Here is a 26,456-nt window from a genome sequence, read left to right as displayed (position 1 = left end):
CCCGTTAGTTACGGTTGCTTGCGTTAAATGTTTTGTAACAATTGGCTAATGAATGCATCCCATGTTTGCTTTTGACGGTGTAAGGTTTGGCCTTTCCGAGCTACCATACAAAAAAAAAACATCCCTGACAAGCAGCTGTTGCTACAATGTTACAGAATTCCCACGTGCGCAAATCAATCTGTGGTCACTTTGTGATAGTTTGACTAATAGTCAGTGCAATTGTGACAATTTTCTGCATCTTCGACTAGAGGACAATGGAGGCCGTTATTACGATTAATCCCGGTAAATGATTGCTGCGTGTTTAGTGTAAAGTCACTAATGCTAACGCATGCCAATGGATGGTAGCCTAGCCGTTGCCGTTATGAAGTTGCGATTTACATTACCCTTTCTTCAAAACGGTCATTTCATCAAGCATGTGAATTGTTTTCTGTTTAGGGGCCACGAAATGGGACATCCGAGAGAAAGTTTGGGATTACATTGAAGCTAAGAATCTTGCAAACTTTCCAAGGCCTGTGCACAACAGAATCCCCAATTTTAAGGTAGGGCATTTCTGGAGGTTCCGTGTACTGCAATTTGATTGAATTATTCCTAAAGCTAACCCTCTTAGTATTTGTCAAAATAGGTTTGAACCCTCTTGTCAGTAGTTTCAATTTGTATTTTGCATGTGCTGCTGGTAAGGTCACATATAGCCATTTTGAAAAGTATTGTAAAATGTTCATTGTGCACTCTCCACAGCCATTGGTCAGCACTAATACATGTCTCTAGCTAGCCTTACCTAAACATCAGACTGCTACCATGGTTACTCAATGACACCAGTCTGAAAGTAGCTGTAGAAAAGACTCCGTAGTCTCTACAAGACAATGTTGAAGAAAATAATATTTACACTTTACCGGTTGTACGTGCTGTTCCTTTTGGCTGTAGGAGGTTGAGATCAGGTATCAACAGAAAAGTGTTGTTTACCCGACTTTTTGCACAATATGTTAACAATAGCTGAATGCATTGGTATTTATTAGGGATCCCCATTAGCTTCTGCCAAGGCAGAAGTTACTCTTCCTGGGGTCCAAACACATTAAGCCACTTACATCTCACAAAAACAAAATCTAAAACAATACATTATTTTTTAAACTAGGCAAGTCAGTTAAGAACAAGTTCTTATTTATAATGATGGCCTACCAAAAGGCAAAAGGTCTCCTGCGGGGATGGGGGCTGGAATTAAAAATAAATTATAGGACGAGACAACACTACATAAAGAGAGATCTAAAGAGATGTGTTGCTGGCTTGTCCACATAGCAAGCCAGCAACACATGACCACACAGCATGGTAGCAACACATGGTAGGTAGCAGCACAAAATATGATACACACATTATTGGGCACAAACAACAGCACAAAGGGCAAGAAGGTAGAGAGAACAATACATCACACAAAGCAGCCATAACTGCCAGTGAGAGTGTCCATGATTGAGTCTTTGAATGAAGAGATTGAGATAAAACTGTCCAGTCTTTGTGTTTGCAGCTCGTTCTAGTCGCTAGCTGTAGTGAACTGAAAATACGAGCAACCCAGGGATGTGTGTGTTTCAGGGGCATTGAACAGAATGTGACTGGCAGAACAGGTGGAGGATGAGGGCTACAGTAGATATCTCAGGCCTCACTCCTTCATCTTAGAGGGTTTTATATACAATTATTACACCACTACATATCTACAATTTTTATTTTTTTATTTTTTTATTTCACCTTTATTTAACCAGGTAGGCTAGTTGAGAACAGGTTCTCATTTGCAACTGCGACCTGGCCAAGATCAAGCATAGCAGTGTGAACAGACAACACAGAGTTACACATGGAGTAAACAATTAACAAGTCAATAACACAGTAGAGGAAAAAAAGGAGAGTCTATATACAATGTGTGCAAAAGGCATGAGGAGGTAGGCGAATAATTACAATATTGCAGATTAACACTGGAGTGATAAATGATCAGATGATCATGTACAGGTAGAGATATTGGTGTGCAAAAGAGCAGAAAAGTAAATAAATAAAAACTGTGGGGATGATGTAGGTGAAAATGGGTGGGCTATTTACCAATAGATTATGTACAGCTGCAGCGATCGGTTAGCTGCTCAGATAGCTGATGTTTGAAGTTGGTGAGGGAAATAAAAGTCTCCAACTTCAGCGATTTTTGCAATTCGTTCCAGTCATAGGCAGCAGAGTACTGGAATGAAAGGCGGCCGAATGAGGTGTTGGCTTTAGGGATGATCAATGAGATACACCTGCTGGAGCGCGTGCTACGGATGGGTGTTGCCATCGTGACCAGTGAGCTGAGATAAGGCGGAGCTTTGCCTAGCATGGCCTTGTAGATGACCTGGAGACTAATATGTAGCGAGGGCCAGCCGACTAGAGCATACAAGTCGCAGCAGTGGGTAGTATAAGGTGCTTTAGTGACAAAACGGATGGCACTGTGATAAACTGCATCCAGTTTGCTGAGAAGAGTGTTGGAAGCAATTTTGTAGATGACATCGCCGAAGTCGAGGATCGGTAGGATAGTCAGTTTTACTAGGGTAAGCTTGGCAGCGTGAGTGAAGGAGGCTTTGTTGCGGAATAGAAAGCCGACTCTTGATTTGATTTTCGATTGGAGATGTTTGATATGGGTCTGGAATGAGAGTTTGCAGTCTAGCCAGACACCTAGGTACTTATAGGTGTCCACATATTCAAGGTCGGAACCATCCAGTGTGGTGATGCTAGTCGGGCAAGCGGGTGCAGGCAGCGATCGGTTGAAAAGCATGCATTTGGTTTTACTAGCGTTTAAGAGCAGTTGGAGGCCACGGAAGGAGTGTTGTATGGCATTGAAGCTCGATTGGAGGTTAGATAGCACAGTGTCCAATGACGGGCCGAAAGTGTACAGAATGGTGTCGTCTGCGTAGAGGTGGATCAGGGAATCGCCCGCAGCAAGAGCAACATCATTGATATACACAGAGAAAAGAGTCGGCCCGAGAATTGAACCCTGTGGCACCCCCATAGAGACTGCCAGAGGACTGGACAACATGCCCTCCGATTTGACACACTGAACTCTGTCTGTAATATAATTGGTGAACCAGGCAAGGCAGTCATCCGAAAAACCGAGGCTACTGAGTCTGCCGATAAGAATATGGTGACTTAGAGTCGAAAGCCTTGGCAAGGTCGATGAAGACGGCTGCACAGTACTGTCTTTTATCGATGGCGGTTATGATGTCGTTTAGTACCTTGAGTGTGGCTGAGGTGCACCCGTGACCGGCTCGGAAACCAGATTGCATAGCGGAGAAGGTACGGTGGGATTCGAGATGGTCAGTGACCTATTTGTTGACTTGGCTTTCGAAGACCTTAGATAGGCAGGGCAGAATGGATATAGGTCTGTAACAGTTTGGGTCCAGGGTGTCTCCCCCTTTGAAGAGGGAGATGACTGTGGCAGCTTTCCAATCCTTGGGGATCTCAGACGATATGAAAGAGAGGTTGAACAGGCTGGTAATAGGGGTTGCGACAATGGCGGCGGATAGTTTCAGAAATAGAGGGTCCAAATTGTCAAGCCCAGCTGATTTATACGGGTCCAGGTTTTGCAGCTCTTTCAGAAAATCTGCTATCTGGATTTGGGTAAAGGAGAACCTGGAGAGGCTTGGGCGAGGAGCTGCGGGGGGGCCGGATCTGTTGGCCGAGGTAGGAGTAGCCAGGCGGAAGGCATGGCCAGCTGTTGAGAAATGCTTGTTGAAGTTTTCGATAATCGTGGATTTGTCGGTGGTGACCGTGTTCCCTAGCCTCAGTGCAGTGGGCAGCTGGGAGGTGGTGCTCTTGTTCTCCATGGACTTCACAGTGTCCCAGAACTTTTTGGAGTTGGAGCTACAGGATGCAAACTTCTGCCTGAAGAAGCTGGCCTTAGCTTTCCTGACTGACTGCGTGTATTGGTTCCTGACTTCCCTGAACAGTTGCATATCGCGGGGACTGTTCGATGCTAATGCAGTCCGCCACAGGATGTTTTTGTGCTGGTCGAGGGCAGTCAGGTCTGGAGTGAACCAAGGGCTGTATCTGTTCTTATTTCTGCATTTTTTGAACGGAGCATGCTTATCTAATATGGTGAGGAAGTTACTCTTAAAGAATGACCAGGCATCCTCAACTGACGGGATGAGGTCAATGTCCTTCCAGGATACCCGGGCCAGGTCGATTAGAAAGGCCTGCTCACAGAAGTGTTTTAGGGAGCGTTTGACAGTGATGAGGGGTGGTCGTTTGACTGCGGCACCGTAGCGGATACAGGCAATGAGGCAGTGGTCGCTGAGATCCTGGTTGAAGACAGCGGAGGTGTATTTGGAGGGCCAGTTGGTCAGGATGACGTCTATGAGGGTGCCCTTGCTTACAGAGTTAGGGTTGTACCTGGTGGGTTCCTTGATGATTTGTGTGAGATTGAGGGCATCTAGCTTAGATTGTAGGACTGCCGGGGTGTTAAGCATATCCCAGTTTAGGTCACCTAACAGAACAAACTCAGAAGTTAGATGGGGGGGCAATCAATTCACAAATGGTGTCCAGGGCACAGCTGGAAGCTGAGGGGGGGTCGGTAGCAGGCGGCAACAGTGAGAGACTTATTTCTGGAGAGAGTAATTTTCAGAATTAGTAGTTCGAACTGTTTGGGTATGGACCTGGAAAGTATGACATTACTTTGCAGGCTATCTCTGCAGTAGACTGCGACTCCTCCCCCTTTGGCAGTTCTATCTTGACGGAAGATGTTATAGTTGGGTATGGAAATCTCTGAATTTTTGGTGGCCTTCCTGAGCCAGGATTCAGACACGGCAAGGACATCAGGGTTAGCAGAGTGTGCTAAAGCAGTGAGTAAAACAAACTTAGGGAGGAGGCTTCTAATGTTGACATGCATGAAACCAAGGCTTTTTCGATCACAGAAGTCAACAAATGAGGGTGCCTGGGGACATGCAGGGCCTTGGTTTACCTCCACATCACCCGCGGAACAGAGAAGGAGTAGTATGAGGGTGCGGCTAAGGGCTATCAAAACTGGTCGCCTAGAGCGTTGGGGACAGAGAATAAGAGGAGCAGGTTTCTGGGCATGGTAGAATATATTCAGGGCATAATGCACAGACAGGGGTATGGTGGGGTGCGGGTACGGCGGAGGTAAGCCCAGGCACTGGGTGATGATGAGAGAGGTTTTATCTCTGGACATGCTAGTTGTAGTGGGTGAGGTCACCGCATATGTGGGAGGTGGGACAAAGGAGGTATCAGGGGTATAAGGAATAGGACTAGGGGCTCCATTGTGAACTAAAACAATGATAACTAACCTGAGCAACAGTATACAAGGCATATTGACATTTGAGAGAGACATACAGCGAGGCATACAGTAAACACAGGTGTTGAATTGGGAAAGCTAGCTAAAACAGTGGGTGAGACAACAGCTAATCAGCTAGCATAACAACAGCAGGTGAGATGGCATTGACTAGGCAACTCGGCCGACAGATAAAACAAACAAGCAGAATGGAGTACCGTGATTAATGGACAGTCCAGCGTGCACTAGCTATGTAGCCAAGCGATCAGAGTCCAGGTGGCAGCGGTGGATGGGGCAGGGGGGCTGGGCTGGCGAGTGTTATCCAGGTTAAGAAAACTAACAATGACTAAATAGCTTGTAGCTAGCTAGCTGGTTAGCTTCTGGAGGTTCTTGAGTGTGTTCTAAAAATAAAGATAATAGCGATTCCGTATCACATTGGGTGAGGCAGGTTTCCGGAAGGTATAAACAAAAAAAAATTAAATCGGGAAGAGAGAGAGTACATATGGGCCACTGAGTTTTTGGGACGCGGCGATGCAGACGGTTAGCAGGCCTGTGCTAACAAGCTAACAGATTAGCAGGCTGGGGTAAACACGGTAGTAGTTAGCGGACCTGGGCTAAACAAGCTAGCAGTTAGCATGCCGAACTAACAAGCAAAAGATAGCGAGTTAGCCTTTGGAGGACGTCGCGATGCAAAATGGACAATACAAAATGGACATGCCTTTTTGATAGCGTTGTTAAGAATTTTAGCAACTGTTGTAGCAACATGTTTTGACCATGACCGCTTACAATCCAGGGTTACTCCAAGCAGTTTAGTCAACTCAACCTGCTCAATTTCCATATTATTCATTACAAGATATAGATGAGGTTTAGGGTTTACTGAATGATTTGTCCCAAATACAATGCTTTTAGTTTTTGAAATATTTAGGACTAACTTATTCCTTGCTACCCATTCTGAAACTAATTGCAGCTCTTTAAGTGTTGCAGTCATTTCAGTCGCTGTAGTAGCTGAGGTGTATATACACATATGTTTTTCTAGCAGCAGACTGATCGATAATATCAAAAGCTGCACTGAAGTCTAACAAAACAGCCTCCATAATATTTTTATGATCTATTCTTCTCAGCCAGTCATCCTTCATTTGTGTAAGTGCTGTGCTTGTTGAATGTCCTTCCCTATAATCTTGCTGAAAGTCTGCTGTCAATTGTTTCCTGTAAAATAGCATTGTATCTGGTCAAACACAATTTTCTTCCAAAGTTTACTAAGGGTTGGTAACAGGCTGATTGGTTGGCTGTTTGAGCCAGTAAGTGGGCTTTACTATTCTTGGGTAGCTGAATTACTTTTGCTTCCATCCAGGAGGAGTGGCAACATTGTCCGCTATTATCCACATTCATTTTCCATCCAAGTTGTCAAACGCCGGTGGCTTGTCATTGTTGATAGACAACAATACATTTTTCACCTCTTCCACACTCACTTTACAGAAGTGAAAATTACAAATAAAATCAAAGTTTATTTATCACGTGCGCTGAATACAACAGGTGTAAACCTTACAGTGAATTGCTTACTTACAGGCTCTAACCAATAGTGCAAATAAGGTATTAGGTGAACAATAAGTAGGTAAAGAAATAAAACAACAGTAAAAAGACAGGCTACATACAATAGCGAGGCTATAAAAGTAGCGAGCCTACATACAGACACCGGTTAGTCAGGCTGATTGAGGTAGTATGTACATGTAGATATGGTTAAAGTGACTACGCATATATGATGAACAGAGAGTAGCAGTAGCATAAAAGAGGGTTTGGAGGGTGGCGGGACACAATGCAGATAGCCCGGTTGGCCAATGTGCGGGAGCACTGGTTGGTTGGCCCAATTGAGGAAGTATGTACATGAATGTATAGTTAAAGTGACTATGCATACAGTGGGGCAGAAAAGTATTTAGTCAGCCACCAATTGTGCAAGTTCTCCCACTTAAAAAGATGAGAGGACTGTAATTTTCATCATAGGTACACTTCAACTATGAAAGACAAAATGGGGGGAAAAATCCAGAAAATCACATTGTAGGATTTTTAATGAATTTATTTGCAAATTATGGTGGAAAATAAGTATTTGGTCACCTACAAACAAGCAAGATTTCTGGCTCTCACAGACCTGTAACTTCTTCTTCAAGAGGCTCCTCTGTCCTCCACTCGCTACCTGTTTTAATGGCACCTGTTTGAGCTTGTTATCAGTATAAAAGACACCTGTCCACAACCTCAAACAGTCACACTCCAAACTCCACTATGGCTAGGACCAAAGAGCTGTCAAAGGACACCAGAAACAAAATTGTAGACCTGCACCAGGCTGGGAAGACTGAATCTGCAATAGGTAAGCAGCTTGGTTTGAAGAAATCAACTGTGGGAGCAATTATTAGGAAATGGAAGACATACAAGACCACTGATAATCTCCCAAGATCTCACCCCTTGGGGTCAAAATGATCACAAGAACGGTGGGCAAAAATCCGAGAACCACACGGGGGGACCTAGTGAATGACCTGCAGAGAGCTGGGACCAAAGTAACAAAGCCTACCATCAGTAACACACATCTCGCACTGCAGGATTTGAGTCCCTGGCGGCGATGTGTCCCCCTGCTTAAGCCAGTACATGTCCAGGCCCGTCTGAAGTTTGCTAGAGAGCATTTGGATGATCCAGAAGAAGATTGGGAGAATGTCATATGGTCAGATGAAACCAAAATATAACTTTTTGGTAAAAACTCAACTCGTTGTGTTTGGAGGACAAAGAATGCTGAGTTGCATCCAAAGAATACCATACATACTGTGAAGCATGGGGGTGGAAACATCATGCTTTGGGGCTGTTTTTCTGCAAAGGGACCAGGACGACTGATCCGTTTAAAGGAAAGAATGAATGGGGCCATGTATCGTGAGATTTTGAGTGAAGACGTCCTTCCATCAGCAAGGGCATTGAAGAAGAAACGTGGCTGGGTCTTTCAACATGACAATGATCCCAAACACACCGCCCGGGCAACGAAAGAGTGGCTTCGTTAGAAGCATTTCAAGGTCATGGAGTGGCCTAGCCAATAGAAAACCTTTGGAGGGAGTTGAACGTCTGTGTTGCCCAGCAACAGCCCCAAAACATCACTGCTCTAGAGGAGATCTGCATGGAGGAATGGGCCAAAATACCAGCAACAGTGTGTGAAAACCTTGTGAAGACTTACCGAAAACATTTGACCTCTGTCATTGCCAACAAAGGGTATGTAACAAAGTATTGAGATAAACTTTTGTTATTGACCAAATACTTATTTTCTACCATAATTTGCAAATATAATCATTTAAAATCTTACAATGTAATTTTCTGGAGTTTTTTTCTCATTTTGTCTGTCATAGTTGAAGTGTACCTATGCTATGATGACAATTACAGGCCTCATCTTTTTAAGTGGGAGAACTTGCACAATTGGTGGCTGACTAAATACTTTTTTGCCCCACTGTATATGATAAACAGAGGGTAGCAGCAGCGTAAAAAGAGGGGTTGGGGGCGGCACACAATGCAAATAGTCCGGGTAGCCATACCTGTTCAGGAATCTTATGGCTTGGGGGTAAAAACTGTTGAGAATCCTTTTTGACCGAGACTTGGCATTCCGGTATTGCTTGCCATGCGGTCGTAGAGAGAACAGTCTATTACTGTGGTGGCTGGGGTCTTTGAACATTTTTAGGGCCTTCCTCTGACACCACCTGGTGTAGAGGTCCTAAATGGCAGGCAGCTTAGCCCAGTGATGTACTGGTCCGTACGCACTACCCTCTGTAGTGCCTTGCGGTCAGAGGCCGAGCAGTTGCCGTACCAGGCAGTGATGCAACCAGTCAGGATGCTTTCGGTGTTGCAGATGTAGAACCTTTTGAGGATCTCAGGACCCATGCCAAATCTTTTTAGATTCCCGAGGGGGAATAGGCTTTGTCGTCTAGTTTGTTGTTGATGTGGACACCAAGGAATTTAAAGCTCTCAACTTGCTCCACTATTGCCCCGTTGATGAGAATGGGGGCGTGCTCGGTCCTCCTTTTCCTGTAGTCCACAATAATCTCATAAATCTTGGTTACGTTGAGGAATAGGTTGTTATTCTGGCACCACCTGGCCAGGTCTCTGACTTCCTCCCTTTTGGCTTTCTTGTCGTTGTCGGTGATCAGACCTACCACTGTTGTGTCGTCTGCAAACTTAATGATAGTGTTGGAGTCGTGCCTGGCCATGCAGTCGTGGGTGAACAGGGAGTACAGGAGGGGACTGAGCACGCACCCCTGGGGAGCGCCAGTGTTGAGGATCAGTGAGACAGATGTGTTGCTACCTACCCTCACCACCTGGGGTCGACCCGTCAGGAAGTCCAGGATCCAGTTACAGAGGGAGGTGTTTAGTCCCAGGATCCTTAGTTTAGTGATGAGCTTTGAGGGTACTATGGTGTTGAACGCTGAGCTGTCGTCAATGAATAGCATTCTCACGTAAGTGTTCCTTTTGTCCAGGTGGGAAAGGGCAGTGTGGAGTGCAATAGAGATTAGAGGTCGACTGATTAATCGGAATGACCGATTAATTAGGGCCGATTTCAAGTTTTCATAACAATCGGAAATCTGTATTTTTGGGCGCCTATTTCTTTTAAACAATTTTTTTATATATACCTTTATTTAACTAGGCAAGTCCGTTAACACATTCTTATTTTCAATGGCGGCCTAGGAACGGTGCCTCGTTCAGGGGCAGAACGACAGATTTTCACCATGTCAGCTCGGGGGATCCAATCTTGCAACCTTACAGTTAACTAGTCCAACGCAATAACGACCTGCCTCTCTCTCTTTGCACTCCACAAGGAGACTGCATGTTATGCGAATTCAGTAAGCCACGGTAAGTTGCTAGTTAGCATTAATCTTATCTTATAAAAAAACAATCAATCATAATCACTAGTTAACTACACATGGTTGATGATATTACTAGATATTATCTAGTGTGTCCTGCATTGCATATAATCTGACTGAGCATACAAGTATCTAAGTTTCTAAATTTCTGACTGAGCGGTGGTAGGCAGAAGCAGACGCGTAAACATTCATTCAAACATCACTTTTGTGCATTTTGCCAGCAGCTCTTCGTTGTGCGTTAAGCATTGCGCTGTTTATGACTTCAAGCCTGTCAACTCCCGAGATGAGGCTGGTGAAATGGCTAGATAGTTAGCGCACACTAATAGCATTTCAAATGTCACTCGCTCTGAGCCCTTGCTCTGCATGGGTAACGCTGCTTCGATGGTGGCTGTTGTCGTTGTGTTGCTGGTTCGAGCCCAGGGAGGAGCGAGGAGAGGGACGGAAGCTATACTGTTACACTGGCAATACTAAAGTGCCTATAAGAACATCCAATAGTCAAAGGTTAATGAAATACAAGTGGTATAGAGGGAAATAGTCCTATAATTCCTATAACTACAACATAAAACGTCTTACCTGGGAATATTGAAGACTCATGTTAAAAGGAACCACTAGCTTTCATATGTTGTCATGTTCTGAGCAAGGAACTGAAACGTTAGCTTTCTTACATAGCACATATTGCACTTTTACTTCTCCAACACTTTGTTTTTGCATTACTTAAACCAAATTGAACATGTTTCATTATTTACTTGAGGCTAAATATATTTTGTTGATGTATTATATTAAGTTAAAATCTGCTTTTTTGGTCCTCCAATAATCGGTATCGGCGTTGAAAAATCCTAATCACTCGACCTCTAATAGAGATTGCATCATCTGTGGATCTGTTTGGACGGTATGCAAATTGGAGTGGGTCTAGGGTTTCTGGGATAATGGTGTTGTGAGCCATTACCAACCTTTCAAAGCACTTCATGGCTACAGACGTGAGTACTACGGGTCTGTAGTCATTTAGGCAGGTTGCCTTTGTGCTCTTGGGCACAGGGGCTATGGTGTTCTGCTTGAAACATGATGGTATTACAGACTTAATCAGGGACATGTTGAAAATGTCAGTGAAGACACCTGCCAGTTGGTCAGCACATGCCAGGAGCACACGTCCTGGGAATCGGTCACCTGGAACAGCTGATGCGCTCATGCATGAGTAAGTGTTGCTTGCCTTGAAGCAAGCATAGAAGTGATTTAGCTCGTCTGGTAGGCTCATGTCACTGGGCAGCTCGCGGCTGTGCTTCCCTTTGTAGTCTAATAGTTTGCAAGCCCTGCCACATAATAATAATAATAATAATATATGCCATTTAGCGGACGCTTTTATCCAAAGCGACTTACAGTCATGTGTGCATACATTCTACGTATGGGTGGTCCCGGGAATTGAACCCACTACCCTGGCGTTACAAGCATAAGACGAGTGTCGGAGCCGGTGTAGTATGATTCAATCTTAGCCCTGTATTGACACTTTGCCTGTTTGGCGGTTCGTCGTAGGGCATAGCAGGATTTCTTGTAAGCTTCCGGGTTAGAGTCCCGCACCTTGAAAGCGGCAGCTCTACCCTTTAGCTCAGTGCAAGTGTTGCCTGTTATCCATGGCTTCTGTTTGGGGGATGTACGTACAGTGACTGTGGGGACGACATCCTCGATGCACTTATTGATAAAGCCAGTGACTGATGTGGTGTACTCCTCAAGGCCATCGGAAGAATCCCGGAACATGTTCCAGTCTGTGATAGCAAAACAGTCCTGTGGTTTAGCATCTGCTTCATCTGACCACTTTTTTTATTGACTGAGTCATGGGTGCTTCCTGCTTTAATTTTTAGCTTGTAAGCAAGAATCAGGAGGATAGAGTTGTGTTCGGATTTACGAAATGGAGGGCGAGGGAGAGCTTTGTCCATGGTCTCTGTGTGTGGAGTACAGGTTATATATATATTTTTTCCCCTCTGGTTGCACGTTTAACATGTTGTTGGAAATTTGGTAGAACTGATTTAAGTTTCCCTGCGTTAAAGTTTCTGGCCACTAGGAGCGCCGCCTCTGGGTGAGTGGTTTCCTGTTTGCATTCAGTCATCTGTATAAGGAAATAAGCAGTCTTAGTGCCAGCATCTGTCTGTGGTGGTAAATAAACAGTACAACAAGTATAGCTGAAAACTCTAGGCAAGTAGTGTGGCCTGCAATTTATCACAATATACGCTACTTCAGGCGAGCAAAATCTAGAGACTTCCTTGGATTTCGTGCACCAGCTGCTGTTTACAAATATACACAGACCCCTCCCCCGTCTTACTGGAGTGTGCTGTTCTATCTTGCCGGTGCAGCGTATATGCCGGTGCAGCGTATATCCCGCTAGCTGAATATCCATGTCGTCGTTCAGCCACGATTCCGTGAAACATAGGATATTACAGTATTTGTTGTCCCGTTGGTAGGATATTCGTGATCGTACCTCGTCTAGTTTATTGTCCAATGATTGCACGTTGGCGAGTAGTATTGACTGTAATCTCAGCTTTCCCACTCGCCTTTTCCGGGTCCTGACCAGGCATCCGGCTCTTTGTCCTCTGTACCTGCGTCGCTTCCTCTTGCAAATAATGTGGATGTCGGCCCTGCTGGGTGTTTGGAGAATGTCTTGCTTGTTGAAGAAAAAAATCTTCATCTAATCCGAGGTGAGTGATCGCTGTCCTGATGTCCAGAAGCTCTTTTTTTTGCCGTAAGATACGGTTGCAGAAATAAGTTATAAATAACGTGGAAAAAAACACATCGTAGCACAATTGGTTGGGCGCCAGTAAAACTGCTGCCATTTCTTCTGGCGCCAATGCTTGTCTTTCATAATTTGGTCAGTTGTACTTGGATGTGAAGCATTTGCTCATCTTGCCACTGAAAAAAAGTTGGCAATATCAGTGGGTTTTGTGATGAATGAGCCATCTGATTCAATGAAGGATGGAGCCGAATGTACCTTTCTGCCCCAATTTTCGTTTAAGGTGCTTCAAAGCTTTTTACTATCATTTTTTTGTTTCATAGTGTAGTTCCTCCTTTTAATTCTGTTTAGTCACATAATTTCTAAATGTTCAGTATGTTTTCTGATTGGTTGTGCTGCCAGACCTATTTGCCATACCTTCAGTGAACTAAAGCATGTTTTCTCACAATTATCTGTAAGTGTTTGCCGTTAGTTACGCTCTGCCATATTGTACAAGTGTTTTGTTACGTGCAAATTGCATCAGTATTGAAAATACAAACAATATACAGACGACTAGCACACGGAAGGTCAGGTTGATACTGCTACTCTGTAGATGTTTTGTCACACATTCCTACCTGAAAAGGACCAACCAGACAGCCAACCGGTATGTAGAGTTGTGAGAGGAAGCTTTCCTGATCCAAATGCTCATTTCTGCCGAAGTAGAATTCTATGCAATTAAACTTGGGTTCTTCAGGCTATAGCTAGCCTAACTACCTTATTAATAAAATCAAATGTATTTATATAGCCCTTCGTACATCAGCTGATATCTCAAAGTGCTGTACAGAAACCCAGCCTAAAACCCCAAACAGCAAGCAATGCAGGTGTAGAAGCACGGTGGCAAGGAAAAACTCCCTAGAAAGGCCAAAACCTAGGAAGAAACCTAGAGGAACCAGGCTATGTGGGGTGGCCAGTCCTCTTCTGCCTGTGCCGGGTGGAGATTATAACAGAACATGGCCAAGATGTTCAAATGTTCATAAATGACAAGCATGGTCGAATACTAATAAGGCAGAACAGTTGAAACTGGAGCAACAGCACGGCCAGGTGGACTGGAGACAGCAAGGAGTCATCATGTCAGGTAGTCCTGGGGCATGGTCCTAGGGCTCAGGTCCTCCGAGAGAGGGAAAGAAAGAGAGAGGGAGAGAATTAGAGAACGCACACTTAGATTCACACAGGACACCGATTAGGACAGGAGAAGTACTCCAGATATAACAAACTGACCCTAGCCCCCCGACACAAACTACTGCAGCATAAATACTGGAGGCTGAGACAGGAGGGGTCAGGAGACACTGTGGCCCCATCCGAGGACACCCCCGGACAGGGCCAAAAAGGGAGGATATAACCCCACCCACTTTGCCAAAGCACAGCCCCCACACCACTAGAGGGATATCTTCAACCACCAACTTACCATCCTGAGACAAGGCTGAGTATAGCCCACAAAGATCTCTGCCATGGCACAACCCGAGGGGGGGGGGCCAACCCAGACAGGATGACCACATCAGTGAATCAACCCACTCAGGTGACGCACCCCTTCCAGGGACTTGAGAGAGCCCCAGTAAGCCAGTGACTCAGCCCCTGTAATAGGGTTAGAGGCAGAGAATCCCAGTGGAAAGAAGGGAACCGGCCAGGCAGAGACGGCAAGGGCGGTTTGTTGCTCCAGAGCCTTTCCGTGCACCTTCCCACTCCTGGACCAGACTACACTCAATCATATGACCCACTGAAGAGATGAGTCTTCAGTAAAGACTTAAAGGTTGAGACCGAATTTGCGTCTCTGACATGGGTAGGCAGACCGTTCCATAAAAATGGTGCTCTATAGGAGAAAGCCCTGACTCCAGCTGTTTGCTTAGAAATTCTAGGGACAATTAGGAGGCCTGCGTCTTGTGACCGTAGCGTACGTGTAGGTATGTACGGCAGGACCAAATCAGAGAGATAGGTAGGAGCAAGCCCATGTAATGCTTTGTAGGTTAGCAGTAAATCCTTGAAATCTGTCCTTGCTTTTACAGGAAGCCAGTGTAGGGAGGCTAGCACTGGAGTAATATGATCAAATTTTTTGGTTCTAGTCAGGATTCTAGCAGCCGTATTTAGCACTAACTGAAGTTTATTTTGTGCATTATCCGGGTAGCCAGAAAGTAGAACATTGCAGTAGTCTAACCTAGAAGTGACAAAAGCATGGATTAATTTTTCTGCATCATTTTTGGACAAAGTTTCTGATTTTTGCAATGTTACGTAGATTGAAAAAAGCTGTCCTTGAAATGGTCTTGATATGTTCTTCAAAAGAGAGATCAGGGTCCAGAGTAACGCCGAGTTCCTTCACAGTTTTATTTGAGACGACTGTACAACCATTAAGATTAATTGTCAGATTCAACAGAAGATCTCTTTGTTTCTTGAGACCTAGAACAAGCATCTCTGTTTTGTCAGAGTTTAAAAGTAGAAAGTTTGCAGCCATCCACTTCCTTATGTCTGAAACACATGCTTCTCGCAAGGGCAATTTTGGGGCTTCACCATGTTTCATTGAAATGTACAGCTGTGTGTCATCTGCATAGCAGTGAAAGTTAACATTATGTTTTCGAATACCATCCCCAAGGGGTAAAATATATAGTGAAAACAATAGTGGTCCTAAAACGGAACCTTGAGGAACACCGAAATTTACAGTTGATTTGTCAAAAGAAAAAAACCATTCACAGAGACAAACTGATATCTTTCCGACAGATAAGATCTAAACCAGGCCAGAACTTGTCCGTGTAGACCAATTTGGGTTTCCAATCTCTCCAAAAGAATGTGGTGATCGATGGTATCAAAAGCAACACTAAGGTCTAGGAGCACGAGGACAGATGCAGAGCCTCGGTCCGATGCCATTAAAATGTCATTTACCACCTTCACAAGTGCCGTCTCAGTGCTATGATGGGGTCTAAAACCAGACTGAAGCATTTCGTATACATTGTTTGTCTTCAGGAAGGCAGTGAGTTGCGCAACAGCCTTTTCTAACATTTTTGAGAGGAATGGAAGATTCTATATAGGCCGATTTTAGTTTTTCATATTTTCTGGGTCACGGTTTGGCTTTTTCAAGAGAGGCTTTATTCCTGCCACTTTTAGTGAGTTTGGTACACATCCGGTGGATAGAGAGCCGTTTATTATGTTCAACATAGGAGGGCCAAGCACAGGAAGCAGCTCTTTCAGTAGTTTAGTTGGAATAGGGTCCAGTATGCAGCTTGAAGGTTTAGAGGCCATGATTATTTTCATCATTGTGTCAAGAGATATAGTACTAAAACACTTGAGCGTCTCTCTTGATCCTAGGTCCTGGCAGAGTTGTGCAGACTCAGGACAACCGAGCTTTGAAGGAATACGCAGATTTAAAGAGGAGTCCGTAATTTGCTTTCTAATAATCACAATCTTTTCCTCAAAGAAGTTCATGAATTTATTACTGCTAAAGTGAAAGTCATCCTCTATTGGGGAATGCAGCTTTTTAGTTAGCTTTACAACAGTATCGAAAAGGAATTTCGGATTGTTCTTATTTTCCTCAATTAAGTTAGAAAAATAGGATGATCGAGCAGCAGTAAGGGCTCTTCGGTACTGTCTTTCCAAGCTAGTCAGAAGACTTCCAGTTTGGTGTGGCGCCATTTCCGTTCCAATTTTCTGGAAGCTTGCTTCAGAGCTCGGGTATTTTCTGTGTACCAGGGAGCTAGTTTCTTATGAGAAATGTTTTTAGTTTTTAGGGGTGCAACTGCATCTAGGGTATTGCGCAAGGTTAAATTGAGTTCCTCAGTTAAGTGGTTAACTGATTTTTGTCCTCTGGCGTCCTTGGTAGACAGATGGAATCTAGAAGGACATCAAGGAATCTTTGTGTTGTCTGTAAATTTATAGCACGACTTTTGATGGTCCTTGGTTGGGGTCTGAGCAGATTATTTGTTGCAATTGCAAACGTAATAAAATGGTGGTCCGATAGTCCAGGATTATGAGGAAAAACATTAAGATCCACAACATTTATTCCATGGGACAAAACTAGGTCCAGAGTATGACTGTGACAGTGAGTGGGTCCAGAGACATGTTGGACAAAACCCACTGAGTCGATGATGGCTCCGAAAGCCTTTTGGAGTGGGTCTGTGGACTTTTCCATGTGAATATTAAAGTCACCAAAGATTAGAATATTATCTGCTATGACTACAAGGTCTGATAGGAATTCAGGGAACTCAGTGAGGAATGCTGTATATGGCCCAGGAGGCCTGTAAAACAGTAGCTATAAAAAGTGATTGAGTAGGCTGCATATATTTCATGACTAGAAGCTCAAAAGACGAAAACATCATTTTTTGGGGGTAAATTGAAATTTGCTATCCTAAATGTTAGCAACACCTCCACCTTTGCGGGATGCACGGGGCATATAGTCACTAGTGTAGCCAGGAGGTGAGGCCTCATTTACACAGTAAATTCATCAGGCTTAAGCCATGTTTCAGTCAGGACAATCACATCAAGATTATGATCAGTGATTAGTTCATTGACTATAATTGCCTTTGAAGTAAGGGATCTAACATAAAGTAGCCCTATTTTGAGATGTGAGGTATCATGATCTCTTTCAATAATGACAGGAATGGAGGTGGTCTTTATCCTAGTGAGATTGGTAAGACGAACACCGCCATGTTTAGTTTTGCCCAACCTAGGTCGAGGCACAGACACGGTCTCAATGGTGATAGCTGAGCTGACTACACTGACTGTGCTAGTGGTAGACTCCACTATGCTGGCAGGCTGGCTAACAGCCTGCTGCCTGGCCTGCACCCTATTTCATTGTGGAACTAGAGGAGTTAGAGCCCTGTCTATGTTGGTAGATAATATGAGAGCACCCCTCCAGCTAGGATGGAGTCCGTCACTCCTCAGCAGGTCAGGCTTGGTCCTGTTTGTGGGTGAGTCCCAGAAAGAGGGCCAATTATCTACAAATTCTATCTTTTGGGAGGGGCAGAAAACAGTTTTCAACCAGCGATTGAGTTGTGAGACTCTGCTATAGAGCTCATCACTCCCCCTAACTGGGAGGGGGCCAGAGACAATTACTCGATGCCGACACATCTTTCTGGCTGATTTACACGCAGAAGCTATGTTGCGCTTGGTGATCTCTGACTCTTTCATCCTAACATCGTTGGTGCCGACGTGGATAACAATATCTCTATACTCTCTACACTCGCCAGTTTTAGCTTTAGCCAGCACCATCTTCAGATTAGCCTTAATGTCGGTAGCCCTGCCCCCTGGTAAACATGATCGCTTGATGATTAGTTTTAAGTCTAATACTGCGGGTAATGGAGTCGCCAATGACTAGAGTTTTCAATTTGACAGAGCTAATGGTGGGAAGCTTCGGCGTCTCAGACCCTGTAACGGGAGGAGTAGAGACCAGTAAAGACTCGGCCTCTGACACTGACTCGCTGCTTAATGGAGAAAACCTGTTGAGCGTTCCTACAGCATTTCCTTCCAGAAACCGTGAGAAAGTTGTCCGGCTGCGGGGACTGTACCAGGGGATTTATACTACTGTCTGTACTTACTGGTTGCACAGACGCGGTTTCATCCGGGGCGGCAGGGTAGCCTAGTGGTTAGAGTGTTGGACTAGTAACCGAAAGGTTGCAAGTTCGAATCCCCGAGCTGACAAGGTACAAATCTGTCGTTCTGCCCCTGAACAGGCAGTTAACCCACTGTTCCTAGGCCGTCATTAAAAATAAGAATTTGTTCTTAACTGACTTGCCTAGTAAAATAAAGGTAAAAAAATATATATATATATATTTTCCTACACTGAAATTACCTTTGCCTAACGATTGCGTCTGAAGCTGGGCTTGCAGCACAGCTATCCTCGCCGCAAGGCGATCGTTCTCCTGTATATTATGAGTACAGCGACTGCAATTAGAAGGCATCATGTTAATCTTACTACTTAGCTTCGGCTGTTGGAGGTCCTGACGAACCGTATCCAGATAAAGCGTCCGGAGTGAAAAAGTTGAGGGGGAAAAAATATAAACGGTAATTAAAAAGTAAAGTTGTCAGGCAGCAAAATAGGTTGGCAACAAAACGCACAGCAACTCGAAAACAAGTCTGCAAGTTGTGACAGGAAATGACGTCAGTGTCAATACTGCATATTATTAGGTATGTCATATTGTAAGCTAGTAGCTATCATAGTTCCTTTGTCTTTGACCTGTTTTAAAATCTCTATTTTAGTCAAGTCTACTGGTCAAAATAGGTTAACAGTGGCACACATGTTTTTGAATCCTTTGTCCTTTGTGTGTGTGGATGCGTGCTTGTCTGGCTGTATGTGGTTGTCTATGCGGTCAGGGTGCGGTCCCGGCCTGTGACCGTCTCTCAGCCCTGCAGGAGTTCAAGTCCAGCCAGACGATCAAAGTGAACCCAGACCGACCCCAGCAGCAGGCACGCTACATCACCCTGGATGTAAGTGTGCACTCACATCCTCTCTCCTTACCCCCTCTCCCCCTCTCTGCCCCCAGGGTGCCCACACTGCCTGCGCCAAGGTGTCGGAGCTGCAGGTATTCAATGAGACTGACGAGGTGAAAGTGGACCCTGACAAGCCGCTGGAGGGGGCGAGGCTGGCCGTGCTGCAGGTAGCCCTGGGTCACAGGCCGCCATGGGCCTGGGCCATTGGTTCAGTAGTGTTGTCTCATCACCAGATCATAACCATGGAGTGCTGGAATTAGGTTATTTGTATTAGATGCCCTTTACTCATCTGTCTATGGTTTATATTCTCTTATCTTACTAAACTCTGGCCTCTGGCTTCCAGGCGAGGAAAACCCTGCTGGTGCCGACCCCTCGCCTTCGCACAGGACTCTTCAATAAGATTGTCCCGCCTGAGGGAGCAAGCAAAGAAGAACTGAGAGTGTGCTCCACCTCGCAGGCGAGTCAGTCCCTTCTCACTAGTGCTGAGTAATTAAATGAAATGTCAGTTCTTTTTTTTCTTTTTTTTAAGCAAGTAATTGACTCCAGTTAAATTATTTGAATTCCATTTTGTTCTTTTTAAAAATATTCTGTGAGCTCATTGCGCTGTAGTTTCTCAAGAGATAAACCAGATCCAGCCCGAACTGTGCGATGTTGTAGTTTCTCTAGAGATGAATCAGATCCAGTACGAACTGTGCGATGTTGTAGTTTCTCAAGAGATAAACCAGATCCAGCCCGAACTGTGCGATGTTGTAGTTTCTCTAGAGATGAATCAGATCCAGTACGAACTGTGCGATGTTGTAGTTTCTCTAGAGATGAATCAGATCCAGCCCGAACTGTGCGATGTTGTAGTTTCTCTAGAGATGAATCAGATCCAGCCCGAACTGTGCGATGTTGTAGTTTCTCTAGAGATGAATCCGATCCAGCCCGAACTGTGCGATGTTGTAGTTTCCTAGAGATGAATCAGATCCAGTACGAACTGTGCGATGTTGTAGTTTCTCTAGAGATGAATCAGATCCAGTACGAACTGTGCGATGTTGTAGTTTCTCTAGAGATGAATCAGATCCAGTACGAACTGTGCGATGTTGTAGTTTCTCTAGAGATGAATCAGATCCAGTACGAACTGTGCGATGTTGTAGTTTCTCTAGAGATGAATCAGATCCAGTAGTTTCTCTAGAGAACTGTGCGATGTTGTAGTTTCTCTAGAGATGAATCAGATCCAGTACGAACTGTGCGATGTTGTAGTTTCTCTAGAGATGAATCAGATCCAGCCCGAACTGTGCGATGTTGTAGTTTCTCTAGAGATGAATCAGATCCAGTACGAACTGTGCGATGTTGTAGTTTCTCTAGAGATGAATCAGATCCAGCCCGAACTGTGCGATGTTGTAGTTTCTCTAGAGATGAATCAGATCCAGTACGAACTGTGCGATGTTGTAGTTTCTCTAGAGATGAATCAGATCCAGCCCGAACTGTGCGATGTTGTAGTTTCTCTAGAGATCAATCAGATCCATGTTGTAGTTTCTCTAGAGATGAATCAGATCCAGTACGAACTGTGCGATGTTGTAGTTTCTCTAGAGATGAATCAGATCCAGCCCGAACTGTGCGATCAAGAGGGGATACATAGAGAGCAGTTGCTTGGTGCTTTAATGACTTTGAAGACTTACTGAGATAATGATATTCACAGAAATCATTGTCAGCAGCTCTATGGCTATGAGAGGATGACTTGGAATTAAATAATAAAGTAATCGAATATAATATACACAACTGAAAAATTGTAATTAAAGTCATGTGAACTGCTGGTTAATAAGTGATAAGCAGTCACTAACACCATGGGACTTTTATTAGTTGTATTCTGTTACAGCATTCAACGCACATAATGCATAGGGCATTTCATGTTTGTTTTTTAATTATCAAAACCTAAATCCAAAATTGTGGTAATGTTGTAGTAATAAACTGAACCAACCTCAAAAAGCACTAATCGCTCAACACTACTTCTCACCCAACACCCACCCCGACGGCGCACTACCTATGCCACTCCATCCAGCCCCAGTGCACATGGATTCAATATCTCACTTTACCTCCTTCATTCACCACTTCCCATTCATTATCCCCATGAACATGCTGTCACTCTGTAGAACTTGGTGAATCCACCATAGAAGACCAAATGCTTTGTTCCCAGACTAGTTGGAGTGTCGGGTTTCAAATGTAAAAAGTTTGAATCCTATGTTTCTTGTGATCTGGTGCACCTGTTCTCAATTTTTTCTTTGACTTTTTTCTTCTTTCTTTCTTTTCTTTCTTTCTTCACCAGGGAGTGAAGGAGTTCAGTGTCCCTGTGGGTCTGGATTCCAAGGTTCAGGTGGATCTTCTGGTGGTTGGCTCTGTGGCCGTGTCTGAGAAAGGTGAGAGCCCGCAGAGAGAACTCTATGGGCAGTGGACACCTACCCTGGTCCAGGAAAGTTCCAGCTCAGCACCAACACCCATACTGTTAGGATTATTCTCATCTCTCCTTTCTCCTCAGGTTACCGGATAGGTAAAGGAGAGGGCTTTGCTGACATGGAGTATGCCATGATGCTCTGCATGGGGGCTGTGACGGAATCCACTGTGGTGGTTACCATCGTCCATGACTGCCAGGTTAGCCTGTTATCCCACAACATGAAGTCACACACTGTGTTTGGTCTTAACCTGAATAAATGTTGCTTCATGTTCCAGATTCCTATTATTTTGCCATGTGTATCTGTGCTTGATGTCTGTGTATTTCTGCAGGTTGTTGACATCCCAGAGGATCTGATTGAGAGCCATGACATCACTGTGGACTACATCCTCACCCCGACCAGAGTCATCAAGACAGACTGCCAACGCCCCAAGCCCCAGGGCATCATCTGGACTAAGGTACAACACTAAATCTCACCCAGTTTACTGTCGCTCAATATGATTAATTCCATTGCCTATGCAGTTGTTCGAACTACTGTTGCTGCTGCTAGCTACAGCTGCTGGTTTTACTCATATGACTGCTATTAGTTGCTGTATGTTGCTGAGTGGCTGAAACCTCAATGATTTGAGCTAGAAAACAGCTTTCAAAGTGAGGCTAAAGTTGCGCCCATCTTCTGTAGTTTTCCAGTGACTTTTGGCTGCACCTCAAACCGTGTTGCTTGAGTTTTGTTTGCTCACCTTCCCGTACAAGTATATCCATTACACACACACACACACGCTACCTCTGGGGTCCCTTAAGACAGCCATGCCCGTCCTGAGGACCCATGCTGACCTCGTAGACAGGAAGGCCATGTCTGATCATCAAAGGCCTCTCCACCGGGCCAGCCTGGCTGTGTAGGGCCCAGTTAAAGAGAGGGCACCGGGGCCAAGGTAAAAACAATAGACCATTATATCCTGTACAGGCGCAGCTGCCATCACAGCCTTAGCAGACACGTTCTGCCCTGGGAAATCAGAGAGCTGTCTTTATATAGCTTTACTAGGGAAGTGGAATATCCCCCCCACAATAAAGATGATGCGGTCAGAGAGGTTATCAGCACTCCTGAAGACTGTCAGTCTGTTTCCTCTGCATTCATGTACTGTAAGCATGGATGTGTTGTTATGGAGTACTGTTGTGTTGGTTGTTGTGCCCTTTGAGGTTTGTCGAGTAGTCTAGTCATGCATGGATTTTGGTGTAGTTCATAAGCTACCTACCATGCTCTGAACATTTGCATGGTCACCTAGAACAGCATGAGCAGGCACCAAACATCAGCTTTCTTGATTGTTTATACCCCATCACTTTACTAAACCCCATTCTTCTTGGCATGACCCAGAGCTGGGCTGCCCTTAACCCAGTGCCTTTGCTGACCTTGAGCAGCTCTGCTGTGAAATGACCTTAGTGGTCCTGAGCCTGTCCTGTTGTATACCTGCAGCTGAACGCTGAGATGCTGGAGAAGATCCCCGTGCTGAAGAAGCTCCGGGCCTTGGAGGAGGAGCAAGGGAAGGACGTGACCCTGGGGACCCACCCTCCCCCCGCAGCCCAGGGAGAGGGCCAGGAGGGAGCCCCGGAGGGACAGAGAGCCCAGGTCAGAGGGTGATAGACCCCGGCGTGAGCCCAGGCGCAGGCCTAGGCGGAACACCCAAGAGGACTCTGAGAGGGACCCCAACGGGGAGTCCAGGGAGGAGACTGAGCAGAAACCCAGACGACGCCCACCAAGAGTGAGGAGGGAGGGGGACAGAGAGGGGGGTAGGGATGGTGACTGGGAGGGAGGTCAGGAGGGAGGCAGAGAGGGGGGTAGGAGGGTCAGGGGATTCCGCAATGGGGGCTTCCGTGAGGGGGGCAGAGATGGAAGTAGGGGGAGAGGCAGAGGAGGAGGCCGGGAGGGGGCCAGGGGGAGGGGAAGAGAAGGGGACAGGGATGGGGTCAGGCAAGAGGGCAGGGAGGAAGGTGGCGAGCCCCGTGAGCGCAGGCCCCCCCTGACTGTGACCACAGTGTACCTGGGGGGGCATCCCTGCCGGGCTGCGTGTCAGCGAGCTGAAGACTGCTCTCCGGGAGAGGGAGGCAGCCCCCATCCGTCTCACGTGGCAGGGTGCTCAGCACCGGGCCTTCCTGGACTACTTAGACCCCCAGGCTGCAGACCAGGCCCTGGCCGCCCTGGAGGGGCTCTCCCTGAACGGCCACGACCTGCAGGCTGAGCTGGCCAAGAGCCAGAGGGGAGGCAGGAGGCCAGGTCCAAGCAACCGGAGGCCCAGACCAAATACAGGCCCCAAAAATACAGCTAGAGAAAGTAGAGAGAGTACGAGTGAACCAGAGGCAGATTCCCCCAAGCAGGAGCTCAACCATAACGAGTAACTGCCTGATTCTATGTCCATCTCCGTAACAGAAGCCAAGCCAGCAGAAAGAAAAGGCTGTGTTTCATGAAAGGGAAGGATGCTACCTTCACTGTACCAATGTGAAGTGTGAAAATATGTTTAATGCCTTAAGCAGAGTTTGGTTTGTCGTTATGGTTTTTAGTGTTGGTATTGATAACACGTAACCCCATTTACGTTTGAAATGTTCTTATACAGAAGTTTCATCCACACTGGCAGGCCTGTCTGTCAGTCACAAAGGAAGGAGAGGTTGGAGGTTTCCCTGTTAGTCTCTTTGTGCAGGGGCAATGTTTAATGCCCTACATGTAATGCCATCGGAATTCACAGGATATTTTGTGTACTAAATAAACCATACTTTGAGTTCATAGTTTTAACCATTTTGTCTTCTTTATAACTCAAAACCCAGGACTGATCAACCTATGACTGTCAAATGATGACCTGTGTACACACCGCTAGTCTGTCAGTACAGTGTGTTCCTATTGTAAGTTATCCTACTGACGAACAATCTGAGGAAAATATGAACCTAAAGCTAAAACAGATGAGGGAAATAGTATAGCAAGATGGATGGTGAGCTGGTGTGTTAACCCTTCATCAAGTGTCATCAAGTGTCCTATCCTCTCATGGGACCTTGTTTGTCTTGTCAGTATTGGGCTGTTTTCCAGCACTCCTCTCGCTAATGGCATAACACATGGTATAGCCTATCAGATGGCCTGACAAGTCCAATTAGTCTGAGGGTGGTATGTGGGGAGCAGGAGTTAAGAGGACTAGCTGTAGTATACTGGATGTGCTAACCTCTGACCTATCTATTGCTAAAGACACTGTACCTCTGGAAGTGATACGTTGTATAACCAGCAAGTAAACATTATGGCTGGCATGACATGTCTAATGGCTTATGTGAACCTACTTTAGCCAATGCTTGAGGTTCTATCTGCAGCTACCTGCAATGCCCTAACCCTGTGACAACCTGTGTGCATCTGGTTGGCAAAACAGTGACTTATAGCTGCTGTGCTAATGCTTGGCCAAAGATGTGTCCTACAGTTTAGAGTAGTTTAGACAGGCTGAGGGACGAGCACACTCTCCAGACCAGAACCTAGGCAGGCAGGCTTTTTATGGAGCTGTCATCCAGCCCAGGCCGGGGAACAGCTGTGGAGCCCCAGCAGAAATCTCAGCCCTGTAGAGGTGCTGCGCCCCGGCTCACGTCATCAGCATGCTAATGTGTGGTCCCTCCGCTGCAGTGTGGAGTGACTGGGCCTGCTGCCCCTGTGTGCTCTGCTCATACAAGGGAATTTCACTGGAGTTCAGAGAGTGGTCACCACCTTGTGAGATAACACAGCTCCATACATACATACATACATACATAGTCGCACACAGCCTCACACAGAAAAGCCAACATATACACAGCAAGGCATGGGGCCCAATGTGAGAATGTCACTGAGAATAAGCTATTATAACAATACTTCACTTCCACAACAATTAAGTTTAGTTATTACTGTATTTGTCCTTGTAGGTAAAAACGTTATAGTGCAACTAAATTGGGTACTTTAATTAAAGGAGGAACACTAACATCAAGTTGAAGTGACTATTGAAATGCAGAATATAATGTGTCATTTAATTTGTTCCTTTGCAATTTTAAGTATTTTTCCAGACACTGATATAATAGGGCTACTTCTAGAATGAGTAGGCCTAAATATTTTCTTATACTAATGGTTTAAACAGTACATTTGAACAGGCAGTATTTCAATATTATAGTCAACGTTTTGATAGTGAATGCAACATTTGTTGTATTGTTTCATTCGAATATGTTTTACTTAACTATTTCTAGTATAGTGTTGAAGTGCTCTTTATAGCTTGTGACACTTAGTAATTAAGGAAGTTATTTGGGAATTAAGTCAAATGAAGCTACAGATTTCAAGTTGGATTCGGTGCTGAAACAAGTCTGCGTTCGTTTTGTCCAATATGACATTTCCAAAGTAACAAATTGAAAGATTGCATCGACATGTTTTCATGTGAAAATGGCATTTCAGATTGTAAATGTCTTCTGCAGTCTAGCCTTTAGATTCATACAATGGCAATAAAACCACGGTGTCTTATAATGCACGAGAAATGCTTAGGCCTATATTATTTTAATGTCTTTCTACTGACTTAATCCTTGTGTGATTTGCTATGTATTTTGGGGGGGGGGCAGATGTCATGCAATGTAGCGCTAAGTAGGAACGGCATATAAGCATCTACAGCAACAAACAAACCAGATAATGTCATGTTTTATCAGTGAGAATTAGCCCATAATCTCAAGGTTGAAAAC

General features: G+C 45.1%; 1 protein-coding gene across 1 annotated transcript; it reads left to right on the top strand.

Moving 5' to 3' along the window:
- The first annotated feature begins 92 nt into the window (after window positions 1-92).
- On the top strand, window positions 93-24,528 carry mthfsd (methenyltetrahydrofolate synthetase domain containing). The gene is given in 10 exon segments (XM_046349239.1): window positions 93-282; window positions 436-539; window positions 19,375-19,488; window positions 19,665-19,778; window positions 21,627-21,717; window positions 21,837-21,949; window positions 22,082-22,207; window positions 23,218-23,313; window positions 23,315-23,785; window positions 23,787-24,528. Coding segments are annotated over 10 exon segments (1,608 nt in total). The 5' UTR covers window positions 93-254; the 3' UTR covers window positions 24,138-24,528.
- The last annotated feature ends 1,928 nt before the right edge of the window (window positions 24,529-26,456 follow it).

The sequence above is a fragment of the Oncorhynchus gorbuscha genome, linkage group LG05 (genome assembly GCF_021184085.1).
Source record: "Oncorhynchus gorbuscha isolate QuinsamMale2020 ecotype Even-year linkage group LG05, OgorEven_v1.0, whole genome shotgun sequence".
Classification (NCBI taxonomy): Eukaryota; Metazoa; Chordata; class Actinopteri; order Salmoniformes; family Salmonidae; genus Oncorhynchus; species Oncorhynchus gorbuscha.
Note: the sequence above shows the minus strand (reverse complement) of the source record. Positions and strands in the feature narration are given on the sequence as shown.